The sequence below is a fragment of the Chelonia mydas genome, chromosome 25 (genome assembly GCF_015237465.2).
Source record: "Chelonia mydas isolate rCheMyd1 chromosome 25, rCheMyd1.pri.v2, whole genome shotgun sequence".
In the NCBI taxonomy this organism is placed as follows: domain Eukaryota; kingdom Metazoa; phylum Chordata; order Testudines; family Cheloniidae; genus Chelonia; species Chelonia mydas.
The window spans coordinates 6,938,885-6,954,443 of NC_057858.1; the positions used below are offsets into that span (position 1 = coordinate 6,938,885).

General features: G+C 42.5%; 1 protein-coding gene across 4 annotated transcripts in view; it reads left to right on the forward strand.

Moving 5' to 3' along the window:
• Positions 1-15,559, forward strand: part of MLLT1 (MLLT1 super elongation complex subunit) — a 60,371-nt gene that overhangs the window by 39,897 nt on the left and 4,915 nt on the right. The window contains exons 7-12 of one of the 4 annotated variants that reach the window (XM_037885682.2): positions 5,187-5,283; positions 6,893-7,004; positions 9,260-9,359; positions 12,121-12,192; positions 13,059-13,121; positions 14,964-15,035. In XM_037885682.2, the coding sequence (XP_037741610.1) occupies positions 5,187-5,283; positions 6,893-7,004; positions 9,260-9,359; positions 12,121-12,192; positions 13,059-13,121; positions 14,964-15,035 (516 nt within the window). The remainder of the gene's footprint in view (positions 1-5,186; positions 5,284-6,892; positions 7,005-9,259; positions 9,360-12,120; positions 12,193-13,058; positions 13,122-14,963; positions 15,036-15,559) is intronic. The other 3 variants (XM_037885683.2, XM_037885684.2, XM_037885685.2) reach the window with 3 other exon arrangements.

Below are 15,559 nucleotides of genomic sequence, written 5' to 3' on the forward strand. Positions count from 1 at the left end.
GAACTCCCTCCTTCCTGTTTAGAATGGAGTATAAAATGGTTGAGCTTCCCTCACTGTTGCAGGACAGTGGTCTTACCCACAGCAGTACATAATACAATGCTTAGATCTCAATAAGTGTAATGCTTTTAAACTCTGTTGTTTTTATAACAGCGTCAATGAGAGGTGATACTTAAAAATAAACAACTGGAGAGGCTTGTTGCTAAATTAGCATTGGTGTTGACACTGATCTGTAAAAATAATCTGAGCCCAAATTTTGGTCAGCTTCTGGACATTTGTCAGAAGATGAAGGGCTACTGTCCATATGCAAAAAATTGAGACAGGTGTAGCTATTGTTATTTTAAATATGGGGGTGCAGTTATGAAACATGTTCATTGAGCAGTGGAAATTGGCAAAGGTAATTCAGCCAGTCACAAGTGATTTTATTCATTTGTAACTGTGATCACATTACTTAAAATGCTCTAAATTTCTTCTTCTTTTATCCTCGTTATGTCAGTCATAAAATGTACAATATCCATCTGAGGAGGATATAGGTAGAGAGGGACTTCAGGAGTGAAATCTTGACTTACCTGCCAAATAGAGATTATTTTTAAACCCATCATCGCTTATTTGTGCTTCATAACCTCAGAAGCTTGTCTCTCTCTCACCAACAGAAGTTGGTCCAATAAAATATATTAACCTCACTCACCTTGTCTCTCTAGTATCCTGGGACTAACATGGCTACAACAACACTGCATGCTTCACATATAGACGTAGGAAATAGGATGTGGTTATAAGATCATGTGTGATATGATCACCTGATGCTCATGGATAATCCCTGTCATCCCAGGGAAAGGCAGAAAAGACTCCAGCTAATTTTTCCTGGAGGAAGTTCTTTCCAGGTGTCAATGTGCATGTAGTGTATATATAGGTTATGTACAATATGCATGTGTATAGCAAAGAATGCTATTCCATCAATGATTTTTGGAAATATAAACAATCAAAATTTTAGATGGAATCATTTTCCTGGAACTCACTGTAGCCAGTCTTATTCATAATGCAAACTCTGAACTGTTTAAATTTTAAAGCTGCTAAAACATGTACTAATGAACTGATATCTATTTTAAGAGAATGTGTAAAAGTGAAGGAGAGATCACTCCCACAATCTGGAATGACGAAGTGGAAATCTCAAAATAGTCAAATAAGAGTTGGGTCAGATTGTTCTAAAAGTAAAGATTCCTCTCCTTCCAGTTTTAGTATGACATTCTTCTGTATGGGTGAGGTGTTCCAGTGATGCTCTAGATCAGTGGCTCCCAAAATGTGGGGCATGTGAAGGGTACTTGAATAGGCCTCCCATTTGTTCTTGAGTCTGAGCTTTTATATAAGGGGAAAAAAATCTCTAGCGGTTATGGTTGAGCAGAAAATCTTCAAAACCTGACGACATGTGTAACTGATACAGTGGAGTCTGCCTGAATTTGCAAAGAGCCTGAAACAACAGTTCTGAGGTGTGAATTTCCCTATTTAAACCGATGGGTACTAAATCAGATTACAGTAATATTTCAGATGTTGACACTAACTATTTCACTGCTCCTCAAGGCATGTAAGAGAGAAAAAGTAGTACATTATTAAGGTCTACGCCAGCATTTTCTGAAGTTGTGGGAGAGCATGGCACGAAGGACTAGGTGGGAGGCAGGGGAATGAAAGATGTAGAAGGTGTGTAGGTCTTTTAACAACATGTAGCAGAGTTGCAGGGGAGGATGTGTGAGATTGGCTTCATTTTTCCTTAGTGAAAGTTCAGCTTTCACAAGTTTAGGAAATGTCAAAACCATGACCTTTCTACGAATTGGGGATGCTTTATTCCAGATAAACAAACATAGGTAAATAGTTAGAAACACACATAATTCCACCCTGGATAGGGTGGGGAAAGTCTACTTTAGGTGGTGAGGGAGTAGATTTCGGATGCAGCAGGTGACAGATGCTGAGGAATATTGCAGGAGGAAATTAGTCTAATCAGTTGTTCTATAAAGACAAATATTTCACTCAGCTGTTAACTTCAGCGCAACTTCAGATTGTCCTTGCTCACAATAATATGACAGGTAGAACCTCATCGAGCAGTCATAAACGCACTCCAATCTACTTGTCTGAGAAGAGGCCACGTAATTGGAAAATAGCTTTGCCGTAGTCATCCTTTAGTCCATAGTTTAGTATTTTTGTGTGCCCAAAACTATTGACTGGATAGGTGTTGGCTGAAACAAGCTTATAAGATCCCAAGTCATAAAACAGAGACCCCTTAACCTAGAGTAATTTGAAACTGTAAATGCAAGGCAAAAAGACCCTGTCTTTCAGGACAAGAGCTTCCCACCGAGCGAAGCATTTTAAGCATATTTCTTTGATAATCTGCAAGGAGTAGAGTAAACTGTAGCTAAGTGGTGTGCAGGGTGTGGCTACCTACCTTAGTACAGTGGGATGGACCAGGAAGAGCATCTAACACCTGTGCTGTGCGCTCTGCACTGATGCCAGTCGCCTGGGTACATTTATAGATGGTAAAACCAACATCTTGAATTTCTAAGTAGCTTGTAGCCCATGTACCTCAAACAGGTTTTCCCTGTGACTCAGCACAGCTAAGGTTGCTGAAAAGTGCGGTCAAAGGGGGTCCTGTACAGTGTCCGGTCAGATGTACTGACCGGACACGAAAGTCCAGTTGCCTGGGTGGGGGAGGGGTGCTGGGTCATCAACCACACTAGCTCCTACTCAGCCGGGGCTGCCTCCTACCGGCATCTCATGGGCAGGCAGGCTCTGCATCAGGGGCTGCAGCTCCTGATCCAGCCCTGGAGCAGAGGAAGCCCAGCCTGAGGGAGTGGAGGGATGTGGGGAGGCTTGAGTGACGGGGGAGAAGGAAGAGGAGTGAGTGGGGTGGGGCCTTTAGGGAAGAGGAGCAGCAGGGGTAGGGCCTTGAGGGAAGAGGCGGGGCAGGGGGAGGTTCCCATGCTCCTGCTATAGTGTCCGGTTTTCAGAAATTAGAAAGTTGGCAACCCTAAGCACATCTCTTTGTTCATCTGGAATGCTTCAGTTAACTGTCCCAGGGAGGCCCAAGGAAGCAGGGGGCAGTGTGAATAGTGTGGGGGTTTTTGCTTTGTTTTTTGCTATCTCCTTATCCTGGGGGAAATGTTGTTTGTAATCTAAGCTGTGCAAAGTGTGCCCAGCTACTGCAATGCTGGATGCCTCCCCAGTGTTTGAAATAAATGGAGGCTAATGAATGACCCCTCCCCTAAGTAGTTAGTTGTTTAAGGGGCCAAGAAGGTGCAGTGCAGGGGAAGAACACCTGTTAGTTGGTCAGGAACCAGAGTTATCAGGGTGGCTCCCAGATCTAAGTTCAAAAGCAGCACCTTGGTGAGAGTAGCAGCACTTCCTGTTCCCAGCAATCCTGAAGGAGCTCTGCTGTAGGTCTTTGGTATCTGCTTCTGCTTAGTAGGTTTAATCCTCATGGGCAAATAAGTGTCTTGTGAACTTTCTAACCCTTGCTGCTATATGCCAATGTATCAAATATCCCCAGTGTTAAAACGTTTAGTTTGCTATGGAATAAGTTGTAACTGTAGAAAGATCTTGTTTAACACTTGTATTTCCCTGGTTTTGGTATGAGATACATGCATCTCTGGTGCGCTAGATAGTAAACCTACAACATAAAAATATAAAAAGAAAATGCGGTCACTGCCTTCTCTTGCTAATGTTAAAAGCTGACATGCATGTTGCTGAGTCCACTGCACGCTCCTATATCGTATTAATGTTTCCGAGTATATAAAATATATTCACCAATAGAAAAGTAGGGTTTTCAGACTCAGTATTCCATTGTATGAAATAATAACCATTGGCTTTCTAGGATTATGTACAAATTAAAATGCTGTTTCCTGGGAGAACTACCAAGAAATAGCACTGCATCCTGTTACAAAGGGGAACTTAAAGTAAATCTAGACCCAAAGGACTATCTCTTACAATAATCCTTACAACAAATAATTAAAATTATCTTTTTACTTTCTGCTGTTTTGGACCAGAATACTTGATTTAGCCTTGACTGCCACCTTGTGGTCTCTGGTACTACAGAATGTGGGTGCTCTGCAAATATCTGATGCTACATGAAATACTGTAAAAAGATTTTAATACTTAATTTCCATATGTTACTAATAGCACCTATTAAAACTCCTATTTACTTGTCACAATTTTATACTGTTTGTTTCTTGCATTTTTGCTTGGAGGGGTGTCCCGGAAGTTAATTTCACCTGTTTGGTCACTTTCATTTTCAGGTTCTCAGTGTTGGCATTGCAAACAATGCAAGGGAATATTTAATGGTTTTCATTGGTATTTTTTTAAAGATGGAAGCATTTTTATTGATCTTGGCTTTTGTTACAATTTCTGTAAAAATCTAAACTGGAACCAAATCACAGTTGTCTTGTAAAGCAGTCACTGCTAGGAATGCTTAGTTTAAAGATGTACTGTCAGTTTAACATATATAGTTCTAAATAGAAATATTCTTAGTTTAAAGAGCATTTTAGGCTATGAGGATTAAAGTAATCTTAAACATTTAATTTATTTTTCATGATTTATGCTGGTTGTTTACATTTTGCATTCGTCTTTCACAGTGAAAATAGACTTTGTATCCACTTTCACTTACAGGTTGTCATACAGGTTGTCATACTATTTCATGCTTTTTGAGATGATTTGAGACTCAGTAGCGAGGGTGGTGTGTATTGGAAGCTTGTGCTGCTGCTGTTTCAGCTGTCCTACATAATCCCAAAAACTATCAGCCCAGAATAGGGTGATCAGAGAGCAAGTGTGAAAAATCGGGACACTTTTTTTTTTTTTAAAAGGGGCGTGGGGTATATAGTTGCCTATATAAAACAAAGCCCCTAATATTGGGACATCTGGTCACCCTAGCTAGTCCAGAACCTTTCACTAATATTAATTAATTGAAATTACATTTTATATGTTTTTTAAAAAATTAGTGAGCAGTGCTGTAGATAAAATGATGTAGAATGGAATGATGATGTGACGTTCTTGAGCACTGCTAGACCATGTTGCATTTTGGTCAGTCTTTTCTGTGGATTGAAAGGTTAAGATTTTTTTTTTCTTTCCTTTTTTTTCTTTTCTTTTTCTTTTTTTTTCTTTTTTCTTTTCTTTTCTTTTCTTTTTTTTTTTTTTTTTTTTACCTTCTATGGGGGGTGAAGTCTGTCCACTCCAGTCCTTCCAACTCCAGTTCCAGCTCAGACTCCAGTTCTGACTCGGATTTTGAACCATCTCAGAACCACAGTCAAGGTGTGTTGCAAGAAGTGATATTCTTCAAAAACCTTCTCGCTTGATTTGTATAAAGTGTTTTTTACCATATGTTACAGTCCAGGAATTCCCCAGGGGGATATAATAGAGGCTAAGGGGGGATATGATAGAGGTTTATAAAATCATGAATGATGTGGAGAAAGTGAATAGGGAAGTATTATTTATCCCTTCACGTAACACACGAACCAGAGGTCACCCAATGAAATTAATAGGCAGCAGGTTTAAAACAGAAGGAAATACTTCTTGACACAGCACACAGTCAACCTGTGGAACTTGTTGCCAAGAATGTTGTGAAGGACAAAAGTATATCTGAATTCAAAAAAGAATTAGTTTAATTAAATAAGTTTGATAAATTCATGGAGGATAACTCCATCAATGGCTATTAGCCAAGATGGTCAGGGATGAAGCCCCATGCTCTGGGTGTCCCTAAGCTTTTGATTGCCAGATGCTGGGACTAGATGATGGGATGAATCACTTGATGATTGCCTTGTTCTGTCATTCCCTTTGAAGCGTCTGGCATTGGCCACTGTTGGAAGACAAGGAGTACTTGTGGCACCTTAGAGACTAACAAATTTACAGGGCTAGATGGACCATTGGTTTGACCCAGCATGGACATTCTTATGTTATCCTTTTTACACCACCATTCAACGGGCAGAATTTAAACCTGCTTCATCAAGACTATCTAAGGCCAAGGACGTAGCTTGGTTTTGCTGAATGGAATTGATGCATGTTGAATTTACTATGTGATTCTATGCAAGGGAAAAAGTAGTACCTTATGTATTTGCCATAAACAAATATTTGTTACTTTGGTAGTTAATCTGTGGGCACTGAATATCTCTGGAACTGGATTTTTCCTGCACAATGTGTTGGCTTCTGCTTTTATTTAATCTTTTAAGATTTTTGTGATCTGTTCAGTTTAAGAGGTTTTAGTTTGTGAATTTGTTCAGTGCTGACTAAAATCTCATGGCATCACCAGGCTTATGACTTTCTCCCACAAACTCAATTTGTCCCAATTAATAGAAATTAGAGATGGAAAAGACCTATTAATTATATCAAGTTCATCCCCTTGCCAATGCAGGCATGTTCCCATTATTACATTTCCAGTGCTTTGTTCTGTCCAGCTTTAATTACTCAAAGAGATGGAGCATCCACCACTACTTTCGGCAGTCATAACAAGCACTGTGGGGCTGCAAATGCCACTTCTTGGGTGACACTTAAAACTTGCCTGGCACATGCACTGAAAAGTGGCCGTTTTTATTTTGACACGAGCAGGGGGAGTAGAAAAACCCTTTAAAGTATAAAAAGGGTTTTTAAAAGTTAATGTTCTTTTCCCAGTGAACTATGTTAGAAAACTGAATTTCCAACACTACTTCAGTCTTGAGAAACACAAGCTGACATATCCTTGGATAGAACTTAAACATCTGTGATGCCTGTCTAATAAATCATGACTCTTCTGGGTTACCTTAGGGATAAACAAAGCCAAGTTTAGTTCGTAGCAGTCAAATACGATTCTGTAGCAATCATGCTGAAGACATATTGCATCTGCGTTAAACTGCTTTTCTCCCTTTTCCTCCCTTACCTCTAACCTCAGGCCCACTGCGCTCCATGGTAGAGGATCTACAGTCGGAGGAATCAGACGATGATGACTCCTCTTCTGAGGAAGAGGCAGCAGTCAAAGCTAACCCGGTCAGCCGGGATTCCAGGTGATAAGGGAATGAAAGATGCCTAGCCACCGCTTCATTTTGCTTATGTTTATTTGTGTTTGTAACTTCTATGACCATAACTTTGTAAGAGAAAGTAAACAAGGGCATTGACGTGTTTGCTGGGGTGGGGGATGGTTTTTTGAAAGGAACAAATTCATGGAGGTTTAAAGAAGAGGGCCTTGAGTAGTAGTAGTAGGTGGCTGCTAGACTCAAGGTCAACAAAGTGACTAAGGGGAATTGGTATGGTAGAAAGCCCCTTAGACTTGAAAAGGAAGAAGTCATTAGAGTCTTGTGAGAGCTGTTTCACTGGAATACAGAGGACAGAAGGTGAGTTGGAAGAATTAGAAGAGAGATGAAGGGGAGCAGGTCAAAGTGCTTGGAAATAAAGACATGTTCGATAAGACAATGAGGAATAGAGGTAGACTGAAGACTTCTGCAAAATCTAGGCTTTTTCAGTGAAAGCTGCTAGTCCTCATAGTTAAGAAACCTTTAAACCTTCCACCAGTGCAGTGTTGTCCTACTGAGGCTGCAGGCAGCCTGTGACGTTCTTATTTGCATTGCAGTAGCACATAAGAGCTCCATTTATGGACGGTGGCCGTGCAGTGCTAGGCACTGTACAAACAACAAAATAAACTCCCCTCTCTCTCCTTCCCCTTTAATCTCACTGGAGTGTTGATACTAAGGCCTAATATTTGTGGTGGTGGTGTAGCTATGTTGGTCCCAGGATATTAGAGAAACAAGGTTGATGAGGTTATATCTTTTATTGGACCAACTTCTGTGGGTGAAAGACAAGCTTTCGAGCCACACAGAGGAGTTCTTCAGGTTCCAAAGCCTAATGATATTTTAAATGTCAGCATGGACTATTTAATTGCTGATCGTTTTAGTGGAGGGGGTGCAGTAGAGGTAGAGTGAAGCCTGTGGGCATTGCGGGTGGCATTGGGAACTTGTAGATGCTGCAGAGAAGAAAATGTAGAAGGGATAAGGGGGGTGGGTACAGAGAAAAGAAGAGGTGGAGTAGAAATAGTAAAGATCCCAAAGGGAAGCGTAGTTTTCCATGGAGTGGTGCTGGATGTGACTTAAGGTAATGAACTACTATTAGTAGTAGCAGCAGTAAATATTTATTTTTGGTAACACGCAACCAGGATTGGGGTTCCATGTGCTGGATGTTGTAGAAACACAGCAAAGAGACAGTCTGTGGCCTGAGTGGGACTTACACCCTAAATATACCAGATGATAAACTGTCACTAACGAAGGGGGAGCATAAAGGCTTTAGAAGCACAAGCCCCATTGACTTTCAGTGGGATTTGTACTCCTAACTTCCTTAGGTGGCTTTGAAAATCTTTTCCAAAACTTGGTTATTTAATACCATATTCTAGCCTGTGACCATGGTGGGAGCTCTGCTGTGGACTGGAAGCAGTAATTAATCCAACACTCAAACCATGACTCAGGAACCGTAATTGAATATAAAAATTCGTCTCTTTCCACTGAATGAGTTTGATCTGGATAGAATAGAGAAATGGCGAGGCTGGCTGGCTGTGTAATCTTCTCCTTACCTCAGGTTACCAATACTCAGCCCAGAAGTAATTTTCATTCCTGCTGCTGATTAGACTTTGCTCCTGCAGGACTTGGCCAAAAGTAGTTTCCTGCTTTAGTTTGGGGTGCAGGCTGACAGCTCACGACCCCCTGTGTAATAACCTTGCGACCCCCTGAAGGGTCCCAACCCCCAGTTGGAGAACCCTTGATTTAGCCCAAGCAGCAGCTGTAGGTTTTCAATGGGGTCCTCTATCCACCACAAAAATATACTACTTTGATTAGCTTCTGTTTATATCACAGTGACTGAAAAGGAGTGTGGAGCTTTTTAAGGGTCTGTCATTGATGGTCAATCTATATTTAAATACAGTTGAAGTTGTGGTGCTGTTGCATGTTTATACACTGAGGATGAGCCTTCAGTGGAAATTTTGTGGTTTTCCTCCTTATTCATTGTAAATGTTTAGTGCTACTTGTGTACAGTACCTACAGCATTGCAAAACTTTGAGCTTCTGTATGGGAACAATTGCAATAGCATATCATCATTTGGAATATATTCTTCATTCTGAATTAGATTGAAATGTGCTGTATTGGAACCGCAGGTTGACCAAAACAGAACTGCAACCTAAACTACAAAAAGATGATTTTTGATCCATGTATTTCTCTTACAGCTAAATAGCAGTTTCCTACTAACTGGTGATGGTAATTCTATGCTACTTGCTTCTCAGATTGAGTCTTAGCGACAGTGACAGTGACAACAGTGCGGACTCCTGCCTGGCAAGTCGAGAACCCCCTCCCAGTCAGAAACTTCCCCCAACTAATAATAAGGTACTTGCAACGTGGGTGTCGACACAATGCTCCTTTATTGGCTTTGGCTTTGACTTTGGCTTGGATCTGCATCTCCTAAACAGGCAAGACTGAATACCCTGGAAGCTTTGCCTGTAGAAGGAACTGCAGGACTAGCCCTTGAAGAGCTCATGTTAATTGCGGGGGGTGGGGGGGGAGAGGACACTATCAACTTGACATCTAGTCAATTTCAGAGTTCAAAATTCCAGGTGCTATACCTACTTGTCAGACTCCCTGCAGATTTCCCTGGTTTGACATTCACATTTTTTGACTTCTTAATTTTGTGTTCTCCCCAAGGCAAACTGACTACATACAAAGTAAGCAAATTGAAATATAGGAATAACTTTTACTCTAGTATCTTTCAATTACAGTAATCTGAAGTTAATTGTAATTGATTTTTTGAGTCAGAAATGATTTGTTGTACAGTATCTCTTTAACACAGTGAAATATGGCTCTTTAGAACTCAGTGATGCCAAGAGAACTGTGTGGTGATGGAGAGCAAATTTGGTACAACCGTTAATGTGAGTTGCCAGCCAGAGATGTCAGAATTTTGGGTTGCAACTTGTCTCATTGCAGCAATGATAAGACCATAGTATATTGCATGCAGGTCTTAGCATCTTGCCGGCAAAAGGCAACAAATTGGATGGAATTCAGAAAAGAACAACAGATTAATTTATATATTATAAGTAAATCTCTCCGTCCCCTCATTAAACAATTGTTTAATGTTCCCCTCAGAAAACAAAGGGTAGGAATAAATGGTCAGTTTTCAGAATGGAGAGAGGTAAACAGTGGTGTCCCCCAGGGGTCTGAACTGGGCCCAGTCCTATTTAACATATTTATAAATGATCTGGAAAAAGGGGTAAACAGTGAGGTGGCAAAATTTGCAGATGATACAAAACTACTCAAGATAGTTAAGTTCCAGGCAGACTGCGAAGAGCTACAAAAGGATCTCTCAAAACTGGGTGCCTGGGCAACAAAATGGCAGATGAAATTCAATATTGATAAATGCAAAGTAATGCACATTGGAAAACATAATCCCAACTATACATATAAAATGATGGGGTCTAAATTAACTGTTACCAGTCAAAAAAGATCTTGGAGTCATTGTGGATAGTTCTCTGAAAACATCCACTCAATGTGCAGCGGCAGTCAAAAAAGCAAACAGAATGTTGGGAATCATTAGGAAAGAGATAATAAGACAGAAAAAATCATATTGCCTCTGTATAAATCTATGGTATGCCCACATCTTGAATATTGTGTGCAGATGTGGTTGCCCTATCTCAAAAAAGATATATTGGAATAGGAAAAGGTACAGAAAAGGGCAACAGAAATGATAGGAGTATGGAACAGCTTCCGTATGAGGAGAGAGTAATAAGACTGGGACTTTTCAGCTTGGAAGAGATGACGAAGGAGGGATATTATAGAGGTCTAGCAAATCATGACTAGTGTGGAGAAAGTAAACAAGGAAGTCCGGTGGCACCTTAAAGACTAACACATTTATTTGTTGTTTTTGTGGATACAGACTAACACGGCTATCCCTCTGATAAATAAGGAAATGTTATTTACTCCTCATAACACAAGGAGTAGGGGGTCACCAAATGAAATTAATAGGCAGCAGGTTTAAAACAAACGGAAGTATTTCTTTACACAATGTACAGTCAACCTGTGGAACTCTTTGCCAGAGGATGTTGTGAAGGCCAAGACTGTAAGAGGGTTCAAAAAAGAACTAGATAAATTCATGGAGGATGGGTCCAACAATGGCTATTAGCCAGGACGGGCAGGGATGGTGTCCCTAGCCTCTGTTTGCCAGAAGCTGGGATTGAGCGATGCGGGATGCATTACTTGATGATTACCAGTTCTGTTCATTCCTTCTGGGGCACCTAGCATTGGCCAATGTCGGGAGACAGGATACTGGGCTAGATGGACCTTTGGTCTGACCCAGTACGGCTGTTCTTATGTTCTTAAATAGAGATTAGATGATGACTAAAGAGTGCTTACAATTAGCTGCAGGGCAGAAACACCAAGACGGAAAAGAATTTTTTGGGAGGTCCATTAGAAATAATGTTGTTAAACTAATAAGTGGAAAGTGCATCCTAAACATCAGAAACAGTTTTCTAAGTGAGATCTTTTGAATTGTGGATTGTCAAGGATGGAAGCCCAATCACAAGCCAGTGAAAAATGGGCAAAATGCTAGACATACCCTGTAGGGAACAATTCAGTGCTACTCCTAGGGAATGGCCTATTGACCTACTAGGCCATGACTGCCATCTTTTCCTGGCAGGCTTCTCCATAGCTGGTTAGCAGTGTGAATCAGTTTGCCTCTGCTTGCAGGTGCCAGGAGTGCCATTAGTAAAGGACTTTTTAATTGTAAGCGTAACTTTTTCGTGCTATACAGTTCACTTCTTTATCCAGCACTGTGAAAAATAAGAGCTGTCGCTCTATGTTGCAGAGCTGCTGAGGTTGTGATCATTCCCTTTGCCCAAGTCAATCAAGCCAGCAAGTGTTTCAAGCCTTTTATCAATATTTAGTGATGGAGAAACTTTTCCCCTCTCTGCCTTCAATCCCTGTATCATGGTTCTGTCCTTGGTGCTGTGGACTGCCAAAGGCAGCTCTCTCCACAGCTCATCTACTTCACTGCCCACACGTCAGCCAGAGGATTTCCTTCCATTGGCAGCCAAACCATTACAGTTCTGCTCTGCCTCAATTATTTTTGGTCACAACCCACTATTTGTTTTCCTCTCAGGCCTCTGGAAGAAAGAGTCCAGAACCTTGCAACAAGCCAGAAAAGATCCTGAAGAAGGGAACATATGACAAGGTACTTTTGCTTAGGGTAGGCATAGCATAGTATTGTGGGATACAGGAGGACATTTCTCCATGAAAACAAGAGCTCAGAAGGAGTACTTGCCCCCCACATTGAAACAATTTTGGCCGTTTAAAGGCTTGAACCCTGAAATACTGATGCTAGAAGTACTGACTCAAAATGAGGTGATAGAAATGTTATAAGTGTTTAAGAAATGAACCCCACATCCTTTCCAGGTGTTGCTTCTTAGATTAGTTCTCTCTTACTTTGGTCTTTGTCTTCCCTTTGAGGAGCATTGTGGCCACAGGTGACAAGGCAGTTTACAGCTGTTTGATCTTTGCCAGAATGTTAGAATGGCAGTTTGATTATTGTTTCACGCTCTGATTGCTCAGAGCCTTGCACACCTAATTGAGAGCTTTATTTATCTTGGTGGATGCCCCTTCTTTCTCCCCTCTGGGGCAACTTAATCAAGTTTTTTGAACCACACACACTATTTAACTTACTGAAATGCTAAACATGGCTGATTTCTTCACTGTTCAGAAAGGTCTCAGTAGGAGAACTCTTCCTATGTAGAAATCCTTCAAATGTACATTTAATACTTTCATTTCTGAGCCACACATCATACTACTAAAAATCACAATGCGAGGATTACCTATTGGACTGCAAGCCGGTTTCTTTTCTGCTTGAATATTATTCAGCCAGAAGAAAGGCAGTGTTTAAATATTAAAGACAATGTGTGTTTGTGATCTTGCTAGCAGAAGGGTCAGAATACATACTTTCAGTGGTCAGCGTAGTGTTCTGGGTGAGATGCTTGTCCCCAGGTGAAACTTCAGGGTGCTGTGCTAAGGTGTATCTCATGACTGATTTCTTTGCCTTGGTAGGATTGCTTAAATGAGCTCAGTTTTGCTGGTACATGCATGAATAACTCTGGGACAGCTTTACAGGTAAAGAATCTGTCCTCTGATTGAAAGCACTAGACCAGTGGTTCTCAACCTATTTACCATTGTGGGCCGCATCTGCAGCTCTCTGTGCGTTGTGTGGGCCGCATCCACACAATCCACGTACTACCTGTGTATCTCCCAAAAAAAAAAAAGTTCGAGTATTTGTCATCTGACAGCAATACGATTCAGTGCCTTTCATTTCAATAAAGGCAAATGTCTGCCAAGAGCATTTTAAATTAGTAAAATAAGACAAAACATTAACTGTTAAAATGAATTAATTTACTGTACGGGTGGCCTGGCTTGGTATATTGCCACCCTCACTTCGCGCTGCTGCTGATATCGTGGCTGCGGAGCCTGCCTGCAAAGACAGGGAGCCCTGCCTGGTGCGGTGTGCCCTCCCCCCAAGGCGGGACTGTCCCCATGCACCCAGCCCCCCTCACCCAGGGACTGCCCCCAACCCCTTCCCAGATGGCCCCCCAGCCAGGGAAGGCCCCCCCCATCACCCAACCAGCCTGGGACTGCCCTCCCCTCCCCCCCCCCCCCCCCCCCCCCCAAAACACTGGGCTAGCATACATGCCTGCCCTGCAGAGGCAGTGCCCTGTCCAAGGCAGAATGGCCCCCCCTGCCCCCCCCCCCCCCCCGGACTGTCCCCTTCTGCATTCAATCCACTGCCCAGGGACTGCCCCCCAGCAATCAATCTCCCCATCCAGGGACTATGTCCCAGTATCTAGCCCCCTATCCAGGAACTGCCCCCAGCCACCAGTTCCCCCACCTAGAGTCTGTACCCCATATACTGGCTATACCCTCGCTCTGCGGCCCTAGTCTGCTATACCCTTGCCCTGCAGCCCCAGCCCCCTGCATGCCACGCCACACCTGCTGGTCTCCTATCTTGGCAGCACATAGCTCTGCCCCCCTGCCTCTGCAGTCCTAATGCTGGGGAGCCTGCTCCAGCTAGGGTCACTGGACCCTCAATCCTGAGGCTTGGAGGTGGGACACTAAGCACCCTGGCCTCCTGCTGATGCCGCTGGGCCTGATCCTGTGCCGTCCCATTTTTGCACGCGCACACCCCCCGCTGGCTCTGCAGTTGCCCCTCCCGCCCTACCCTAGTTATGGCCCTAAAGATGTCACATGGGCCACAGCTGTGCGATGACTCGGCTGCAGGTTGAGAACCACTGCACTAGAGTGTGCTAACAGAGATTTGCCCTCTTGGCTGGCTTCTCTGAAAGTCTGGTCTGATTCTTAAACTGAAGTGGGTGAGGGTGTAAATGTCCCCGTTTCTTGGATGTGGTATCAGTGAAACTTCCTGGGGAACAAGGATTTCAAAAAGTTTCTTCCTCAGTTTGGTTGGAAGCTTCATATGAACACAAACTAGTGTCAGTGTATTGCTAAAATCCCATCATAGGTGACCACCTACTTGGTATTGTATTTGGGGGCACAGGTGAGCATTTAGCACAGACTGCTCATAGGGCACTAACATGGAAGTTCACCAAGAGACATTCAGCCTGAAATTGGGGGTGCTCTAAGTTCAAAGGTTCAGATCACTTCTCACAAGCCACTTGTTTGGAGGGAGACACCTTGTGGTGCACTATGAAACATACCTGACTGGACCCAACGCAGCTGGATTTCAGTCAGTTTAATTTCCAAGCAGATGAGAGTTGATGAATTAGACTACAGAGGAGGGACTGGAAGGTTTTTTTGCGGGGGGGAATGGGAACAAAAAAGTGACAAAGGCCCTCAAGCAGCTGCCCAAAATCTTCATTGGGGAAGTAACTGCTTTGCTTCCCTGGCAGGACTGGAAACATGCCAGATGCGTTTTTTTATTCCTTTTTACCCTCTCGTTCACAGGCCTACACTGATGAATTGGTGGAGCTTCACCGACGACTAATGGCGCTGCGGGAGCGCAATGTACTCCAGCAGGTAGAGAGTCTGTCGGTTTTGTGGTAAATTACACCCTATATCCTTGTAGCATAGGTAATCTTCTCACCTCGCTGGTGTAACAAACAATAGGGAAATGGGGACTACAGTGATAGAACAACAAAGAAATGAGGATTTCACATCCCAGCTATTGATAAGTGAGTTCTTGCCAGACAGGATGCTATCAAACTAAGTTTCCTTTTACATCTTCTAGGCACTTCCCTTTCTCTGGAAGCGATAGGCACTATCAGGACAGGATTGTATTCCTGACAGCCCAATAGCACCTTATTTCAATGTGACTAGTTTGGAATGTGAGGATGTGACCGGTCGCTTCCCAGCATATGGCTGCCTCTGTTGCTTAGCCAAAGACCTTAGCCTAAGCACAGGGCCGCAGACTGTCACAGTAGGAGAAGGACCTTACACTGGCAGACAGTGATTTTGATTCTTTCTTTTATATCTCTAACTAGCCAAGTGATAAGAATACACCTAAATTCTTAGCGTATAGGCCTTTACAAACAGGCCTGAAT